The following is an 18,955-nucleotide window of genomic DNA, read 5'->3' as shown; positions in this document are numbered from 1 at the left end:
ATAAAATCAAGTGCTAACCCTGTAGCAAAGAAGCTTTTATATCCAGCAGGCACAGATTAGCATGAGCGTCCAATTCTTATTTGTTTCCACCAAATTCATATATGTCCAGAACTCACCTGGCCTTTTCACTCTGCTTTTATTCACAGAAGCCTAAGAAACTGTATGTATTTCTAGTGCTGCTAGATGATTGACTTTCTTCAACAATAATTGCTATACTTTTCACGGTGGGAGGGAAGTGTACGCTCCGCATGTCTGAGCCTGTTTCCTGGTAACGGTTGTCTAGGGTTTTACTGGGGATGTGAGAGCCGCAAGACTCAATCATACCGTGTTCAATGGGAGTACCAAAACAAATTATCGAAAAGTGTTTGAAAATATTTTTAGAGAGTGCTTGTATCAAAATAATTCACACACCAATACAGATGCATAAAATCTCAGGTGATAACTCACCAAAGTGTCCGAGATGTAAAAAGGAAGATGGAACATTTTTGCACGTTTTGGAAATGTAATTTGTTGAAGGACTTTTGGAATTTGAATCAGTCTTTTACTAAATAGTTTTTTTTATTTAATTATGTTTTTTTCCCCCGTCTTCATCATTATTTATTTTTTTTACCATTATTATTATAAATAGTATTATTAGTATAGGATTGTTTTTCTTGCATTTTTGACTGTGTGTTGTATATGTGCATGCATCTAGGCCCATCTATGCAGATTTGTATGTACTGTGTGTGTTTATATTGGTGGAGGGAAGGAATATACGGACATTCTGTGTACAGTGTGTTGATCATTGTACACCCATCTCAAATAAAAAGATTATGAAATAAATAAATAAATAAATAAATAATAATTCCTTAATGGCCCATTGAAGATTCTTAATTTTTCTCAAAATGCTGCAGCCGGACCCCAGAATAGACTCTGCGAGTTACTAGCATAAAGACCAAAATTCTAAATTCCACCTAACGACATGCTAAACCTACACTCTGGAAATGAAATAGAAGTGGTTAGACTTACCTCCTTGAACATAGTCGTGCATTGTGCAGTCAGAAGGGCCCACCAAATGGATCAGACTGGACTGGCTAAAGCCAACTGTGTATTGTTCTGCACACACACACACAAACACAACAAAACAAAACAAGACAAAACAGACAAAAATGTGAAAAAAAGCGATTTTTGAAAAATATGCTAATGCATTTTGCCCAAGCAAGCCAACACCGACAAAAACTACAATCTGCAGTATGCTGCCAAGCAAAGTCACTGTTACTGTACATCTGACTACCATGCATGCGTCTGAGCAACTTATCATACCTTTTGGTGAATCCTCTGTGGTTGAGTGAGCATGACAAAATTTGAAAATTAGTTATGGACGTGTGTGGTTATCAATTTCACTATTACAATGATTAAATCAATTTACATAGCAGAAGTGCTCAAAATCAACTTAACCGTTATTTAACATGATTGGAAGTTTGATTTTTAAGTGAAGGTGCATTGCCTCTGTGTTTAGTGGAGGTGCTACAGCAGGCTTTAACCAAACTGACACTTTAGATGACAGCATTGGCATCGATCATAAAAGACATAGGAAAGAATCAGTGCTGATATTTGCAACATATTTCAAAGAACATAAGCTACAGTTCAGATTCCTGTTGTTAACTGGATGTTAGTTTTTGATTTGAGGCCTTTGGGTGAGGATGTTACCTGGGTTGGATGGAGGCGGCACCACCTCGTCAATCCTGGCTTTGGTCTCCAGTCTCTCCATCTTCTGTGCGTCGTAGCGCTTTCTGCCCTCCTCCTCTTGCTCTGCACTGTCATACTACACACAGAGCGTACACAGTATGAACATGTGCACACAGGTGAACACATCCACTCAAATACCTGTCTCTACATGGTGCAAGCAGTATATAATTATATAAGTATAGAATTTTATCACATTGACATTGAGGACGAACCAGACCATTTGACAGTTTTACAAAGACTTTGCTCACTGTTAAATGTCAATATTTTCTTTTTTTAATCTTGACCATATAGACCATCAGTGTTTTCTTCTCCTTGACCTCTGGTAATGTCATTTCTGATACATATGGAGGGAGACAGAGAAGCTGAAAGATCCATGAAGGTCTGTCTAACCACGTTCCCATGTACCTTTATGGGCGGCACGTCCATGATCTTGTCGACCTTTTGAAGGGAGCAGGGGACATACCACAGCGCCGCCTTGTTGGCCAGCTTCTTGGAACCTGCAATCACATAGAAATAAGGTTGAATTATTCCGTTCTCTCAGAGTTTTGACATGACTTTTAAATACAACAACATTGGAGCAAACAATGTTGAAATAGCTGTTGTCAAAACAGAGACTTTTATTAAACACCCCCATAAATGCCAATCCCATTATTTACAAATCCAGTGGCGCTGCCTGAAGATTAGTCTTTCTTTTCCAAACAAAGCAGCGGAAAAACAAATGAGGTCTTTGTTCAAAGACAATCATTCATGTCTCTTCAGAACAACACGTACTCAAATTCATTAAACTCAGTTGCTCAGTTGGTGCAAGGTTTAGCATAATCTCTAAATCCGGAAATTTCTGCATTTTGCATTTCCTAAATTTTAGTTCCTTCAAAAAAAATTACGAGAATATATACGTGGGTGTTAATAGTGCAGCTGACAATAGCTAAACATGAGTGATTACTTTGGTTTACTTTCCTTGTTTTGTTCTTTACCCAAACCTCATTTTGATTGACATAATGTGACAAAGATTTTAATAAAACAGCTGGTAGCCTGAGACATTTGTATAGGATAATATTATTATTTTTAGGAGAAAGGGATAGTCTGTTGACAAAAGCTTCTTACGGTCAGTAACTGACATAATGTGCAATTATGTATGTAGTTCAACTGTATAGGCATTAAAATATTTCTGGATTTTATTGCTTATGTTAAATGATGTTGGAAGTGCTGTCACTTAAAAAAAAGTGCATGTGTGTGTCGTACTGGGAAAAGATAAAGGGTCTTATATTTCCATGTAGCACATGAACCGTTGTGGTGGTTGGGGGCTGTAGCGTTAGCCCTTCCTTCCTACGGAAAATTACGCACCAGAAGATCAGAAGACAACACTCGTGGAAATCACATCTCATAGCAATCAGGCGGAGAGGTTGCCATAGTGATATCTGTTCTATTCGGCCTACACTTTTTATTTTAATTCGCTAACAGAGAGAGGGGGGACTATTTTGAGGTTGTGTCGTTGCGAAGGTGGCACACAGATTGAAGACAGCAAGGGTCCAGAAGGTACAAATGAAATGAAAATATCTTAAAGAGTTAAATACTATTACCTGTGGCTGAACTACGAGATGAAGGTAGTGCGTTAATATGTCTCACTAGGACTGACATCATTAATAGAATAATCTCGATGGAAATGAAGAATTGTGTGTCATTACTATGTCAAATGTTATCGATGCATAACCATTCAGAGACTTTGCAGAAGGAAATGTGAAGTTAAGAAAAGCGAGTGGGAGCAGCGGCTTATGGCAGGCTACTCTTGGGGGATAACATTAGCATTTTTACAGCCGAGTTAAAACCGTGCATACAGCCGGCCCATGTTGCTATGGATACGGCGCTTCTCTCCTCCTCCTCTCATTGGCTCCTGCCCTTGCCGGCGACCAGGAAGTTGCCGACAGGAAAAAGGCGTATTTACATATCCTTGACTCTACCAAGACTGAGTGACTTTCTCTAGTCTATTATTAGCCCCCTGCTCGACCTTTTTAAGTGAACAGTGTTTAGGATGGAGGGAGGAGGAGGAGAAGGAGTGTACGACTGGCGGAGGGGGAAGCACTGGAATGAACCAGCCGGCTAAGAACAACCCCCACTCTGACTGATGACCTTTTTGACCAGAACGTGACCAGGGAACTGGCTTTGAATTTTCAAGTCCCTCTGCATTAAATGAGGACAATGTCAATGTTTGACCATGACCACCGCGTGGATTGCACCCTTACTGCCTTCATACAGTATGTCTTCAAAATCAGCACCCATCGTCACATGTGTGTTGTGTTGCTATTACTTGTAGAATATTTAACTTTAATTCTTTATACTGTATAAACAGCATGTATTATAATTATTTAATTTTTTTATGTAATATTGTTAAATGAGAATTGTTTGTTTTATTTCTTTGCTATATGCAGGTTGCTATTTGATTACAGAGAACTAAGTGAAAAAAAAGTGTTTCAACCGGGAGAAGGGACAGCTGGTTTACTTAGTTAGCATTAATGAATTGGTGAATTGGACGTTTTTTTTGCTGGCATCTAGCCTGAACACAAGCTTCACAAATCTGCTCACTCAAATGATCATACTCTACACCTCAATGCTCATTAAACTGGCTAAATGCACGTTGACTTTGTGCTTGGTTTTTCAAGTTCGTCTGGTGGCAGCTATGGAACAAGGAGCACCATGAATATAGAAAGCACTTTGATGGCAGCTGAGAAAAACGGCACCTGTCAGTGGTTGATATCTTTTTTATCATTATAATTAATGTTGATTCATCAGATCTGAAGGATATCATACAGGATATAGCTATATTGCTGTACAAATAACCAAGTGACACTGCTTTGACTTGACTGGTTATTTGTACAGCAATGTAATGTCACTAAACACAATGCACTCTAGCGTAAGAAGCAATCAAACATATTGAAGTAGGCATTACAATGACGGAAAACAAAGCCATTGAGTCTGGCAGTCTGCCAAGACAAAATATTCAAATGAATCTGATTGTAGGTGTCAACCACCAAAACTTCCAACTTTCAGTTGCGTACAGGAAATGAATAAATCCAGCAAATCAGGTAGTAAATCAATAGAAAGCAAACAGCAACCATGGTGGTTGTCAAGAAGGCATAGACACACAGACTGCACAGTGTGCTTATTTTAACCTCATGATAGGCAGCATAATTCCCAAACACTATACTCTGTCACATTTCATTATAAATCAGGGCTTTTTTGGGCACTGATTTGAGTACTCCCACGGGTGCATAAAGGGGGGACATGCCCCTCTGGCACTATTTATGCATCATGTAATCGTCTTTAATCTTAGTTTAAGGCATCAATCATGTTTTCATACCCTTCTTGGAATTTCCTGAATGCACATTTGTTCTCAAAGACTTTTGAACAGGCCCAAATCCCAGTCTGCAAAACCCTTAGATCTTTAATCTCACATTTTGTTGTTCCTTTTCCTCCTCTTTCTTCCTGTCTTTCTCCACAATCTCTTTCCATTTCCGTCCACTTCGCCTTCATCCATTTTGTTCTACTCAAGATGTTTCACTTTGATTCATTGCATTCTTTTACTCATTCAGCCCTCTGCTCTCCCGATTGGCTCTTGTGCAGCACCCTTCAATCTTAGCAGTCTGCACTCTGGAGCAGAAAGTAACTATTGTTTTCTTTTCTTCTTCCTGAGCCTCATGTTCCAGGCTCAGAAACAGAGCAGCGAGGATCTTTTCCTAGTGCTTGAACCCCGATGATCAAAACCACAGATTTTCCACTGTGCCGAGCCAAGGCTCTATTACTTTCCATTACAGTCCCGGGGTGGGATGTTACAGCCTGATAGGAATGGATGATAGACTGCCAAGAGAAGAGTTTGGGGGTAGATTTTGACAGAAAAGAATATCCAATACTTACATCAAGCTTCATATATATTATATTTCAACTGTACAAATCTTGGGATAGAATATTGTTATTGTGAGCACCTTTATTCTCAAGCAAGTGTTTAGAATTGAGAGAGAAGACTGAAACAAAAAGCTTCTCCACAGCTGATGAATGGCACAGTGTCAGTGATTCTACATAAAACAGAGGTTTTTTGTTGTGCTCAAATGACCAATCCGTTGTAGTGTTGGTGATGCCCACGGGAAATTACTCTGAATCATTTCCAGGTTTAATTGTTAAATAAGCATTTTTTACTTTTCCATCTTTTATTCAATGTTTTCATTTGGATGTGATGCATCTGCTAAACATTGAACAATTAAATAATGGAGATGAAGAGAAGCATGAATAATTCGGTATTTGAGTGTTCTCGTAGCAGTCGTGCAGCACGTGCAGTTGAGTATGGAAGTAAATGAGTGTCATCGGATTTTGAAAATAAAAAGCCATTGAATTTTAAGCACTGAATATTTATGCATTGAAATAACGTATCTGAATTTTTTGCAGCATTGAAATAACGTATCTGAATTTTTTGCCGCATTGAAATAATGTATCTGAATTTTTTGCCTCCGAATTTAATTTTTACATTTTAAACAACTCATTTTCACCTTTATTTTACAATGTTCTCAAATTCAAAATCAAATATTCAACGTTAAAAAATTGCCAAATTCAACTGCAAAATCCCATGTATGAAATTCAAAGTAAAACTTTGGGGACCCAAGGAAGAGCAATCGATCATAGATGCTAGATCGCGTTCAACAAAGAGAGCAAGTGGGAATATTAGCTCGTTGCCTTGGATACCCCTGACTGATGCAGGAAGGCAAATCAGGTTTTAGCCATGTCAAACGGCAACGCAAGTAACGATGGTGCTTCGGTGAGTACAAACATGTTTCTATATATATGCTAGCCATTATATTCTTCCCTATATAGAAACATGGTTGTACTCACCCAAGCACCATTGTTACTTGCGTTGCCGTTTGAAATGGCTAAAACCTGATTTGCCTTCCTGCATCAGTCAGGGGTATCCAAGGCAACAAGCTAATATTCCCACTAGCTCTCTTTGTTTGAACGCAATCTAGCATCTATGATCGATTGCTCTTCCTTGGGTCCCCAAAGTTTTACTCTGAATTTCATACATGGGATTTTGCAGTTGAATTTGGCACATTGAATTTTTTAACGTTGAATATTTGATTTTGAATTTGAGAACATTGTAAAATAAAGGTGAAAATGAGTTCTTTAAAATGTAATGAGTTAAATTCAGAGGCAAAAAATGCAGATACATTATTTCAATGCTGCAAAAAATTCAGATACGTTATTTCAATGCATAAATATTCAGTGCTTAAAATTCAATGGCTTTTTATTTTCAAAATCCGATGACACTCATTTACTTCCATAGTTGAGTGACCCACCGGAATCATGGTAGGAACTATCATGCTTATTTTAAGCCTAAACCCACAATGCATTGCTCTCAGCTCTGACTATGTACGTGTGTGTGTGTGTGTCCGTGTTGAGAAGGCTGTGTTCATGCAAATATGAGCCTGAGTGTGCATGCAACACAAGCATTATTACCTCTGTGGGACATGTGTGCACAAACACACATGTATTTATACATGTTTATATTTTCTGTGTATTTTTTTTGGTCTGCAATTTCATATCTGCGGAGCTTTATGTGTGCAAAGCCTGTGTATGTGTGTTTGCCTGTGCAAATACGGTTGTCTCAAGTGGTGGATACGTTTATATAATTCAGGATCTGTGTGTGTGTGTGTGTGAGACTGTGTGCACTTTGTACATGCATATATGCAAGTCTGTGTGTGACGATGTGCATTGGCTTTATGTGTGAGTGTGCATGTGTGTATGTTAGTGCGCATGTGCTATCCCCCTAGCAGGGACAATCATCACGGCTCGTGCCCACAGTAGGCAGCCTTCCCCTGGGGGGCCGTGACTGAGGCCTGCCTGACGAGATGCTGCCTGACTGACTGTGGAACCTGAATGCTTGCCTTCTCTCACAACACACACACACGTGCAATAAACATGAATGTTGCAGTACTGTTGCAAACAAAAAAGCTGCAAAAACATGCATGCTGCACAAACACAGCCTCCAATATACACAAATGTGCATATGAATAGAAAGAGAAACAACATATGCCAGTCTATAGCCAAACAGTAAAATGACTGATTCCGTGCTCCTGTTCAAGCTATTCATCAATCTTTTGCCTGGACTCTACAGTAGCTAGGGACGTGTAAAACTCTACCAGTCCTGTCACAAAATGTTTATGAGACTTTGTTCAGAAAGAAATGGTGTGCGTGTGTGTGCTCAGCGTATATTTGTGTGGGTGTGAAAATGTGTGGGTGTGTGACTTTTCTATGCAGAATGTGTCAGCATGCACGCTCTGTATACATGCTGGCTGCCCCTACACAACTGTGTGTGTGTGTGTGGGGGGGGGAGGGGGCGTGTGCGCGTCGTGTTAGAGCATGTGTGCACTGTGCAGGTACATCCACTTGGCGTCAGTGTCTGACATGGCCACAGTGTGTGAGGCCTGACGCTAAGCCGACATGACAGAAGCAAATAATGTCTGCTCCCGTTATCTTCTCTTCCCCCACGGCCCTGCAGGAACCCTTTAAAGGGCCAAACGCTGATGAAATCACACACACATGCCCATGCACCGGCACGCATGTACTGATGTACACAACACAGATGCACAAAACCACTGTGCAAATACATACTATGCTACACGTGCACACATGTGCAGCGCGCAAAAACACACGTCCACAAAATGATGCATCTAAATCCAAGACGCAAAGAGAAACACACACATCGAAGTTAACCTTTCTCATAGTTATTGACATATGAATGAGCTCCAGCAGAAATCCACCGACAAAAAGCAAAACATGAACAAAAACCAACATGTGTGCTCAACCATTTATATAACACAGAGAAGAATGCACATTTCTCAAGAGGTTTGGATAAAAATAAATCTCTAAAACACACAGACATCCATTCGTTTATATGGATAACAGCTGTGTAAACTCAAATGCACACATGCATGCACGCACACACACACACACACACACACACACACACACACACACACACACACACACGTATGTCCTACTTTCTAGCTATCACCTAAAAGACCACCAGGCAGCAACTTCTCCTCTGGTCTGTATTTCTGATTTGAGGACATAAACTGATCTGTCATTCGAGGTAGTGAAGAAGTTACATTTATATTTATATAGCACCTTTCAAAATCAAAGTGACAAATTGCTTAACGAAAGGATAAAAGATTAATGGAACAAACATGACATTTAACAACATTACAAAAACACAACAACTACAGTTAAAGGCATCACAGATCAAAAATAGTTTACATGATAAAACACTCTTCAGCTGTGACTTAAAAAACCAAAGGGATTTTGCTGACCCGACTCCCAAGGGGAGACTGTTGCACAGCCTGGGAGCCTGGACAGAAAAGCCACAGCCCCCTTATCTTATAGCAGGCCTTGCTCAGAGTACCGTATGGGCCCAGCAGAAGTATGAGGCATAAGTACTTTATATATGTACTCTAGAATAGCAAAACCATTCAAAGCATTATTAGGTGAGGAGGAGGATCTTAAATTGAATCATAACATTTAATCAGAAGCCAGTGGAGTGAAATAGGAACTTGGGTCTTGTGAAAGCGAGATGAGGTCTTAATGAGGAATCTTGCTTAAGAGCTTTGGACTGGCTGTAGTCAGCATTTAGGCTTGGACAGGAATAAAGAGCTTTTCGGTCATTTAAGCGTGAGGACAAAAAAGTATGGATGACAATTTCACCACTGCTGGAAAGATAAAAGTGAGTGTGTTATTGCAATATTCCTCAAGTGGAAAGTAGCAGACCAAATTTGATCGAGGGGACCTCAGGAGCGGAGTTATAAAAGAGTGGGCCTTACCAGATTGGAAAAGGTTTTACAGATATTTCATTATACAATTTGTGCAGTGTATTATTGATTCTAACTGGGATAATAGAAAGGTTCCCAGAAATGACAAATGTGGAATGTAGGGGGAGCTGTTGGCACAAACTGGAGGAGATGGAGAAGAAGAGGTCACTGTGGAATAAGAAAAGTAATCAGTGACTGGTTTGTAGTCCAGAGCTGTTACGGAGCTAAAGTCAGTCAGTCAGTGAAGCTGTAGTAACTGCATGGAAAATGTTTGCTTGAAATGCGTAAGTAACATCTCTGCTACAAAAGAACATGACACATTTTGCTATTAACATGGATCAGACTGTTTGTATATAAGTTGATACAAAGCGTACACTAGCGTAAACATATTAATACACTATACCAAGCTAAAAATGGTCTGACTGGCTTTTATTTCATTTGAATACATAATAATGTGCAACTCCTTGATGAAATAAAATGCCAATATGGTGATAATGTATGCTAATTTAGTAAAACTAATTTTAAAAGATTCTTCTAGAAGTATGAATATATCTGATATGTATTAAGTATAAGGATATCTTCGTAAAAAAAAATTCAACACTTACTTTGTCTCTTACACCGTGTTTGCACAGTACATGAAGAAATCTTAAGTATAGGAATAAACTCTGGATTGCATTTTATTAGATCTATAAATGTTATCACTGCACTGGATCATTAATCCTGTAATGTTTCTCAAACAGAATGAGGCCTCTTCCTGATGGCCCCTCTTCGGGGTCCTAGCTGTCAGGCCATCATGTACTGTAGCAGGCTGTCCGCGCCAGTGCCTGTGTGTATGTACGCCGGCCTCCACCTGTCATCTCATAGCTTTGCCTCCGTCAAGTTGCTTCCAGCACGGCAACCAGCCAACCAACCAGTACAAGCCTGTTGCTAGGGCAACGGATGTCTAGGGGATACATTATTTTGTTTCTCACACCTCCTTCTTTCCTTCATCATTCTTTCTATTTCTTCCCTACTCTAACTCATTCTTCCTCTTTCATTCTCTCTGCTATTTTTTTGCTTGTCGATAAGTCTGTCTGCCACTCTCCTCACATCTGTGTCTCTGTCTCACTGCCTCTCCCTCATTCGCGCTTTTTCTCTTTTCTCTTATGCTCTTGTGGAGGAGCAGGTTGCTCAGATGCAACATTACTACAATAAATGTACACAAAGTGGGGTTTCCTTTGCAACAAATCAAGCAACTCCCATTATAACTATGGTATAGGTGTGTGTTACATGTATTATTATGCGTAGACATCGATCTCACGCTGACAAGAACTGAAGCTGTTACAGTACGATCAGCACATTACATTTGGTTGTTACAGTCTGTGCATCACTGTTTCCATTGGCATTTAAAGGTTGAGAGATAACATTACGTTTGCTCCATGTGTTATTCCCTATGTTTGTACTGTCTGTGTGTGTGTGTGTGTGTGTGTGTGTGTGTGTGTGTGTGTGTGTGTGTGTGTGTGTGTAAACATGTATATTTGAATGTATACATAGTTCAGAATAAATGTGCAATCTTAACAATGAACAGAAAGTTCATACAGACTGAATCACTTGGCAAAGAATCTAAAAATGGAAACAAACATGGCTCTTTCTATTTCCACAATTTCTACTCCCCTGTCACAGTGCCTAGTGCAGTACCTCGTGAAAGCTGTTTCATCTTCTGTGCTGCTCGGCTGTGTTATTTATTGTTTGCTGCCCTCTACTTGTCAAACAGTAGAACTTCACAGTGTGATCTTTTTTTTTCTCTCCTAGGTAAAGTGAAATATCCAATGTAACAAAATCTAACCAAAAACACAAAAAGACGGATGTATCCTTATTTAACTCATAATAAGAATTGAAAATATCATATGCAATCCCAAAGACCGTAAGTTAGATTAATGATTCTACGAAAGCTTTACAGCATTTAAGAAATAGAACATATCGGCAAATATGGGGGCAATTCAGCATATGCAGAATATATTTTAACTATAGGTGAATGCTGCATTATGCAGGGTCAGAGCAGTCTCTGTACACAGACAGTAAAAGATAAAGAACACATGCAAATAATGAGGGCAGGGAGACAGGTGCGGCAGGGAAGGGGATTTTTATCTACAGGTAATTGGACACGTAAATAACTTAGTTTAAAGAAAAAATGTTAAAGTGTGGAGCAGAGGTATGGGAAGTATTCTTAGTGTTTTTTTCAGACACTATTGACAGAGTCCAAGGTTTCAATTCCACCTTGGGCGCTTTGTTAAATGTTACTCCATTCATTTCCTGTCACCTCCACTGTCTACACACCAATAAAAAGAATAAGACTGTCATGGAGGACATTTTGAGACGTCCAAACAGAAAAGCACTGGCGTATATAACCAAACAAATGATGACTGAAATTATTTTAAACTGCTTCACTTTCAGGGCCTATCTAATTATTGTGACTTACTGAGACGCTGAAATAGAACAAAGTCATTGTAAATGAATCTTAAAAGTTTCACCGGTGCTTATCAAATATCTGCTGTACATTATTAATGCTATCTTGATTAAAGGCCTACTTCACCGGTTGGAATATGAAGGTGTATTGAACTCGGAGATCCTATGAAGTATAAATGTGCAAAAAAAATTGAAATCGGATGTCACAGAAAGAGAAATGTAGGGTTAGACAGTGAGACCATAAAACACTCTTTCTGCCTTTTCTCAGGCTAGGATGATCCGATTAAATTTTTTTTTTGCACATTTATACTTCATAGGATCTCCGAGTTCAATACACCTTCATATTCCAACCGGTGAAGTAGGCCTTTAAGGAAAATGAGTCACCTGTGAGGATGTTTTCAGCCAATACTCTGACCTGCACCTCCAGCGAATGATTTGAGGTGTAAGTGATCTCAGCAGTGACGTGGGCGACCTCTCCAATAAATACGGGCGTCAAGAATTCGGTTTTCTCCACCCGAACCAGAGCCGCAAAACAGCGGTCCTAAAGAGGAGAAACAGCAAAACATTGAAAATTAACAAATGCCATAGACTAGACATAACATTCACTTGTTCAGGTGAGTTTGTAAGATGCAGTTAGGTAAGCAGTGGGTTAAAGACATGGCGCGACAACATAAGCAAGCATATGGAACTTTTTCATGAAATAAAACGATGTGATCATTTGTTTGCCATAGGGTAAGATAAGTTATCCTACTGCTCCTTGAAAATTAATTTAACCTTTTTAGTCCTACTGTAAAAACTGATCTTATTTGTATTGCCTTTAATCAATCAAAACACACATCTTATTATATGCACTTTGATAAATCTAAAAAGAGAAAACACAGACTTATTTCTCTTTCATCAACTGAACTGCTTTTAAATGAATTTTTTTTAAAAAAAGTAATTGTAGTACCAGGTGAAGAAACAGGAGAGGGAAAAAAAATCTTACACGCAAACATTTTAACCAAATGTCTCCATACCACAGATATGCTAATCAGACAAGTTTTAAGGTACCATGATGTCTGCAAAAGATATGTAGTAAAACAATATAAAAGGAGGGGCAGGGACTGAGGAAACTGTGATCTTACATTTTTTCCTGGTTCACACTGTTCCTGTTGCTATGTGACAGAGCATCTGTTCAAAGCAATGAAGCTGGAATAATAATTAACTTTCAAACTAAATGAAATGGTTCTTTGTGCATTATTGTGAGCTGTCAAAGATGTGCCTAAAGAAATCAGTTAATCACAAAGCAGGATCAAATCCACACATTGTACTGCCTTATTATCAGCCTGTCAGCCATCTGTAGAGCTCTTTGAATGGTACTAAATGCATGGATGAGAAGTGCTCTACAAATGACATTTGATTGTCTGAGATGGTACCACTAAATGGAAACTCTTATCTCCAAACGATATAAATGGAACATAGAAGTGGAATTTAATGTCAAATCTAGATAAAAACAGCAGAAAAAAACAGCGGACTGTGGAACTTTGTCTTGGTCAACTTTGTTGAAACTTGTTTCTTTCTTTTTTTAGCTAGAGAAAACCAACTTACAAAAAACCATTCCGCCCTTTAAAGCTCTCTTTTTGACGCCCCTTACCCCCATTTTTGTAAAAGGAAATGAAAAATTCTGCACTGACTACTATTACACACACTATATTTTAGTCTGTTGATTCACCGGTTGATTGAACAATTCAAATATTTTTCAGCTTCAACTGAACCTTCTTTATTTACCCACAGTAGCAGAAAAGTCTGAGTAAAGAAGGGGTGTGACTGTTAGTAGTTGTCTCTTACTCTTCCACCGTTCTGTGTGTTGCAGTGACGCGTGCCAACGATGCATCCAGCGTCCTCGATCATCTTGAGGATGATGCCGCCGTGGACGTTGCCCACAACGTTGGCATCGTTCGGTCCCATGATCCTGAAGTAAGAAGAGGATTTGTTAGCGGGACTGGGGAATCAAATGGTAGGATAACAGCAAGTCTTTATGGCATCTTGTCCTGACCAGCTGTGCTAACTGAGCTTTTCACCTGTATATTTTTCAACTCTTTTCAAAAAATGTGTGAAGCTGCCGTAGGTTGAATCCTCATTCAGCAAAGGCTTTTAAAAACAGGAATGAGTCAACATCTTGGGACAGGATTTGCCTTTGAAGGGAGGCAGATACAATAACAGGGATAACCACAGTACGTGGGGGGGGGGGGGTTTACAATTTAAAGATATTTGGGCTAAGGTGGTATCTAGTCACATATCTGCTGTGATGTGCCTCTTTATAGTCATCCATGAGTTACAATGGACTTTTCATATAATGTGCAAACAACTTGTTGGAACATGTTCATCAAAGTTGAGAGTCCAATGAATGTAGTTTTTTACTCCAGCTCCTTCTCCCCATGTCTATCCAATGACTAGACAGTATCACTATCACTGACTGTGCAGAACGCTGCCGTGTACAGTATCAGCTGACTTCAGTTCTTCCACATGCAGGTAAAACTAGACTTACCAGTTACAAACACTTGTACATAACTTAACTTAACATGCACTTGTACATAACTTAACTTGTACTTAACTTGTTCTTTGCCCTTTGTACTGCGTTATTTTACCGTTTGTGTTCTGTGTTGAGTCTCCTGTATGTTTAGTTAGTCTGTAACTTTGTATTGCTGCTGATGCCTACCTGAACAGGTCTCTCTTGTAAATGAGACCCTGGGTCTCAATGAGATTTTACCTGTATAAATAAAGGTTAATAAAAAAAAACTAAAAAAAAAACTAAGCAGCTCACCTACCCAGAAGTCACAAAGGTCAAACAACACAGGTATTACTAGTACAACAGGAGGAGAAACGTATGAGAGGTATAGTGTATTATAATGTCTTGTTTGTTTGTATCGTGTCTTGTGTATAAGGGGATATGTTTGTGTATCTGTTCTGTTGTATTTTCTACTGTGGAATATATCCTAAGCGTTATTGTTGGGAAGTCCCTGTGTTTGAATAAATGATGTCTCTGTTTGTGTTTGTATGGGTGATGTGGCTGTAGGCCTATTGTGTTGTTGTATGAGGATGAGATGAAATGACAAGCCATGTTAAAATCCACGTGGAATGAGTAATGTAAATGACCAGACACAAAAATAAATTTTTCATTCATTCAATACTGATGACCAGTGTTTGGGTTAGAGCTCCTGTCCCTGAAGGCAACGGACTCGACAGTTGACAACAGTTGCATTTCTTCCTCAACATACCTGGCGACCATCATTCTGTTTACTTCCTCCATACCAACATACTGTGGATCAGACGGCGCGCGCGTGTTATAGTCATTAAGCCTTGGTTGTTTGGACGGAGTAGCTCCTTTTTGGTCAGCGTTAGCATCCAGGTCATCTTTAGCGACTAGCTTCGCGGTAGCATGTTGCTTGGCAAGGTGCTTCTGAAGATTAGAATTGCTAACCTTTGATGTGGATAAAGTTGTTGCACCTTTACAAAGACGACAATTCACCACTATATTCTCATCCTTGATCTCGAAGAGTGAAAAATAGTGTCCGTATTTCCATTTTTGAAAGCAGCTCACGTCTGAAGTGCTAGTATCACTGTCAGCCATTATCTAGACTAAAGTTCACATTTGATAAACTCGTGCCACGCCCACTAAGTTTTCCTCTCTTTTTCTACTCGTTTCAGGGGGTAATTAACAAAACGATTTAAATTCAAGTAGCCCTAGGCCTAATTGTATCTTTCCTCCTATCAGAAACAAGCTAGAGTCATGACACTCACTCTGTACATGCTCAGTATTATTTTTAGTTGGTATGACTTTCAATTTTTCAAAAAACGTAGGCTATTGCAGAGAATATTCACCATTGCCGTGTGTGTGTGTGTGTGTGTGTGTGTGTGTGTATGTATCAGATAATGGACTACCTGCTGAGTTGATGCATAGAAGCCAGCTGAGCTCCTGCCTCCCCAGCTTCCCTGACATCTCTGCTGACTTGATGACTTTGACTGGCTTGGCGTTTCTCCACCACTGCTGCCTTTTCCACATCATCTGCTGCCTTTCTGCTCATCTTTGCACTCTGAGTGACTCAGTCTGACTCTCTGATCTGCTTCCCTTCTGTTTTCTCTTTATAGTCACACCTGAGATTTTGGGCCCTGACGTTGCTGTGTTATGTGATGTCATACAGTGTTAACAAAGAATCTACCTAAGGTGACTGGTCAAACTGGATCTCAACACACCCACTGATGCACCGATAAATAGGACCTGCCATAATCCCACCTAGGTTTGTCTGTCACATGCAGAGCCAAATATTTGCCTAGAGGCACTGAGACACATAGGAAACACATTTAAGTAAAACAAACAAAAAGAAGATTATGTTGTGTTAGAATGTGCAATTTATTTCATAAACTATGTGGCAAATTGCTTAATTTATTTTAAACAATCTTATTTCTAGGGATGGGATCATATCAAAAGGTCATAATTCTGACCAAAATTAAAGCACTTTATGATTATCCTGAGATTATCCTGATGCTGAAATCACTTCCCCTTGCATTTTGTAAAGAAAGAAATATCTTAAACAGCGAAAACACAATACTAAACACACCCAAAAGAGCTACTGTATAAGCAGCACAAGACCTGTTTCTATAAATCCAGTGATATGTTTTAGACCTCTGGAAGACAAAGACACAAGATAACAGGCACAAAAGCAGTGCCACACCACACCTTAAGCCACTGATTACGCTTCTAAAGAATGGACACTGAAAAAACAGAACTGTTGCAGCGGTGTTTCCCAGAATTTATTTCGTTTTTTTAGTCCTAAAGTCCCTCTGCCATTTAATCTATCTTCTCATACACCTTCCAATATGAGAATTGTTCCCTAGCGGGATCACTTCTATAACTTACAGTGTAGCCCAACAGGACTTTCACTCATCCCTGCGGAAACAAACAGTAAAACACTTTTTTACCTGTTTCCAGAAGAACTGTGACAAAAGCTGTGAATTCGCCTCAGAAAGGCATATCTTAGTGTCATTTCCGTCCTGAGCCCCGGCAGTAAGAACACAGCAAAGCACAAAGAGCTGACTGCACCGGAGGGTATTCTGCATCACAAACAGAAGGGAGCTGTGATTTGCGGATATAGACAATCTTACATTGCCAGGTGACAACTAGGTCAAGGGTATGGTCGGAGGGTGTAGTGTATTCTGGATATTACTCACCCATCTATTACTGTTTTAAATTAAGGTAAAGGTCATTGCGGAAAGTGTAGTCATTCTTTATCGATGGACAATGCAGGTTCCAGGACATAGGCTACAGTATATATGCAACATACAAAGTTACTCATCTCATCGTAAAATGTTCACACTTTGATCCTAACACAACTAAAGTCCATGTCCACAGAAACAGTTACTACTCATATTCTGCTAAGACAAGATAATAACAAAAAGTCAAAAATCCTTCACAGCTACCACTCAGACCAGAATCAATTCGACACCTGAATTTCTCAATGCGAGTTAGATACAGCACGCTCTAAGTATCTGCATTCAGATTTTAACTGAAAATACTCAACAAAGCTAACAGTGTGTCAAAATGGGGAACCAGTCACTTAAAAAAACTCAAAAGTCCAGCTGGCATGCCAAAACTGGACATATTAAAGACACGATAAAGTCACAGAACTTATTTTAATGAAACTGATTTGAGAACGTTCAAATCAATTGGGCAAACTTTGGGGGATTTTTAAAAGAAAGTCAAACAAAAAGTGGTAACACTTTACAATACGGGTAGTTAACTGTTACTTAATGCTTAGTTAATTCTTGACCAAGCATTAGTTAACTAAGCGTAGTTTGTGCTTAACCACTTATAACTAAGCATGAACAGTTACCTAATGCCTAATAAGCATTAATGCACAGTTAATAGCATTAAATAAGCATTAACTAACAGTTCATTAATGTACCTTTTTGTAAAGCGTTACCCAAAAAGTTAGTTTGGGACATGTTGCTGACTGTGAGAATCCTTCCAAGGACCCGGTCTCTGGATTGAGATCCAGCTATATAGTCCCGCAAAGCCAGACCAAACTACAGAATGCAGACATAGCTGTTGTACTACAGCGAAATGGCTCCACCTGCGGTCAGTGTCTGACCTGCAACAAACTCTGCATGCTGCTGGGAAACTATGAACCCCAATGTACTTTAATAGGAAGCAGAGATCACCGCTGAATCAGACACAGCTGGCTGGATGTTTTCATGGTTCCTCATCTGTTTATCATTTCCTTTGGGAAAATAAACAAGGGGTCGACGACACGCGATTTAACAACCCTGTCCAGGCGAACCACGAGCAGGAGCCTATTATTCAAGCCATATACGCTAACTTTTATTGGACTTTCAGACCAAAAGCTGTCGACCTTAATGTGTCCTTTTGTAGTTTAAGCGCGTAGGCCTATGCTGCTTTTATAATAGGTACATTGTGCTGGTGTGCTGCTGCCGGTGCTTATCGAGTTGTTGAGGTCATCAACATACGTCAAAGGCTGCAGTCATACAGACGGTCTGTATGTCTCTGCCGGTAGCACACCGGCTAAATAATGTTTTAAAAAGAAACACGCCGTCTGAATGATCATAAAAGTAGACACGATAACGGGCTGTGTTACTGTGCCGACAAGATCAGCCGCAGTCCAGGACATAAAGCGGATTATCCGGTGCTATTCCGTGGTGGAGCGATGCCGGTAGCCGCGCGCCCATCTCATCTGTCTAATAGCATCGGAAGGTGGCTTACGCAAGTGTTCAACGTATAGTAGCTCCTATCAAACGCACCTACCTGCATACTTGAAGGGAGGATGCTACATCGCTCGCCCGAGGTGCCGACATGGTGATGAGGAGGAGTATAAGGTCTCAGAGATTTGCCGGTTCTCGTGTTGCTGCGAGATTCCTGTGCGATGTGAAGGGAGAACACACTC

The 18,955-nt window shown here is 39.7% G+C and overlaps 1 protein-coding gene across 5 annotated transcripts in view; it reads right to left on the bottom strand.

Moving 5' to 3' along the window:
* The window catches only part of acot7 (acyl-CoA thioesterase 7), a 53,174-nt gene extending 34,219 nt beyond the window's left edge, over positions 1-18,955 (bottom strand). The window contains exons 1-7 of one of the 5 annotated variants that reach the window (XM_080030497.1): positions 18,817-18,955; positions 13,845-13,968; positions 12,402-12,558; positions 2,134-2,225; positions 1,690-1,804; positions 1,303-1,317; positions 1,009-1,095 (exon numbers count right to left, since the gene is read on the bottom strand). In XM_080030497.1, coding sequence (XP_079886623.1) covers positions 1,009-1,095; positions 1,303-1,317; positions 1,690-1,804; positions 2,134-2,225; positions 12,402-12,558; positions 13,845-13,968; positions 18,817-18,866 — 640 coding nt within the window. In that variant the 5' untranslated portion in view covers positions 18,867-18,955. Of the gene's footprint in view, positions 1-1,008; positions 1,096-1,302; positions 1,318-1,689; positions 1,805-2,133; positions 2,226-12,401; positions 12,559-13,844; positions 13,969-15,274; positions 15,614-15,938; positions 16,081-16,976; positions 17,087-18,816 lie in introns of those variants that run through there. The other 4 variants (XM_080030495.1, XM_080030499.1, XM_080030498.1 and 1 more) reach the window with 4 other exon arrangements.

This window comes from Ammodytes marinus, assembly GCF_949987685.1.
Source record: "Ammodytes marinus genome assembly, chromosome: 7".
Taxonomy (NCBI): Eukaryota; Metazoa; Chordata; class Actinopteri; order Uranoscopiformes; family Ammodytidae; genus Ammodytes; species Ammodytes marinus.
Note: the sequence above shows the minus strand (reverse complement) of the source record. Positions and strands in the feature narration are given on the sequence as shown.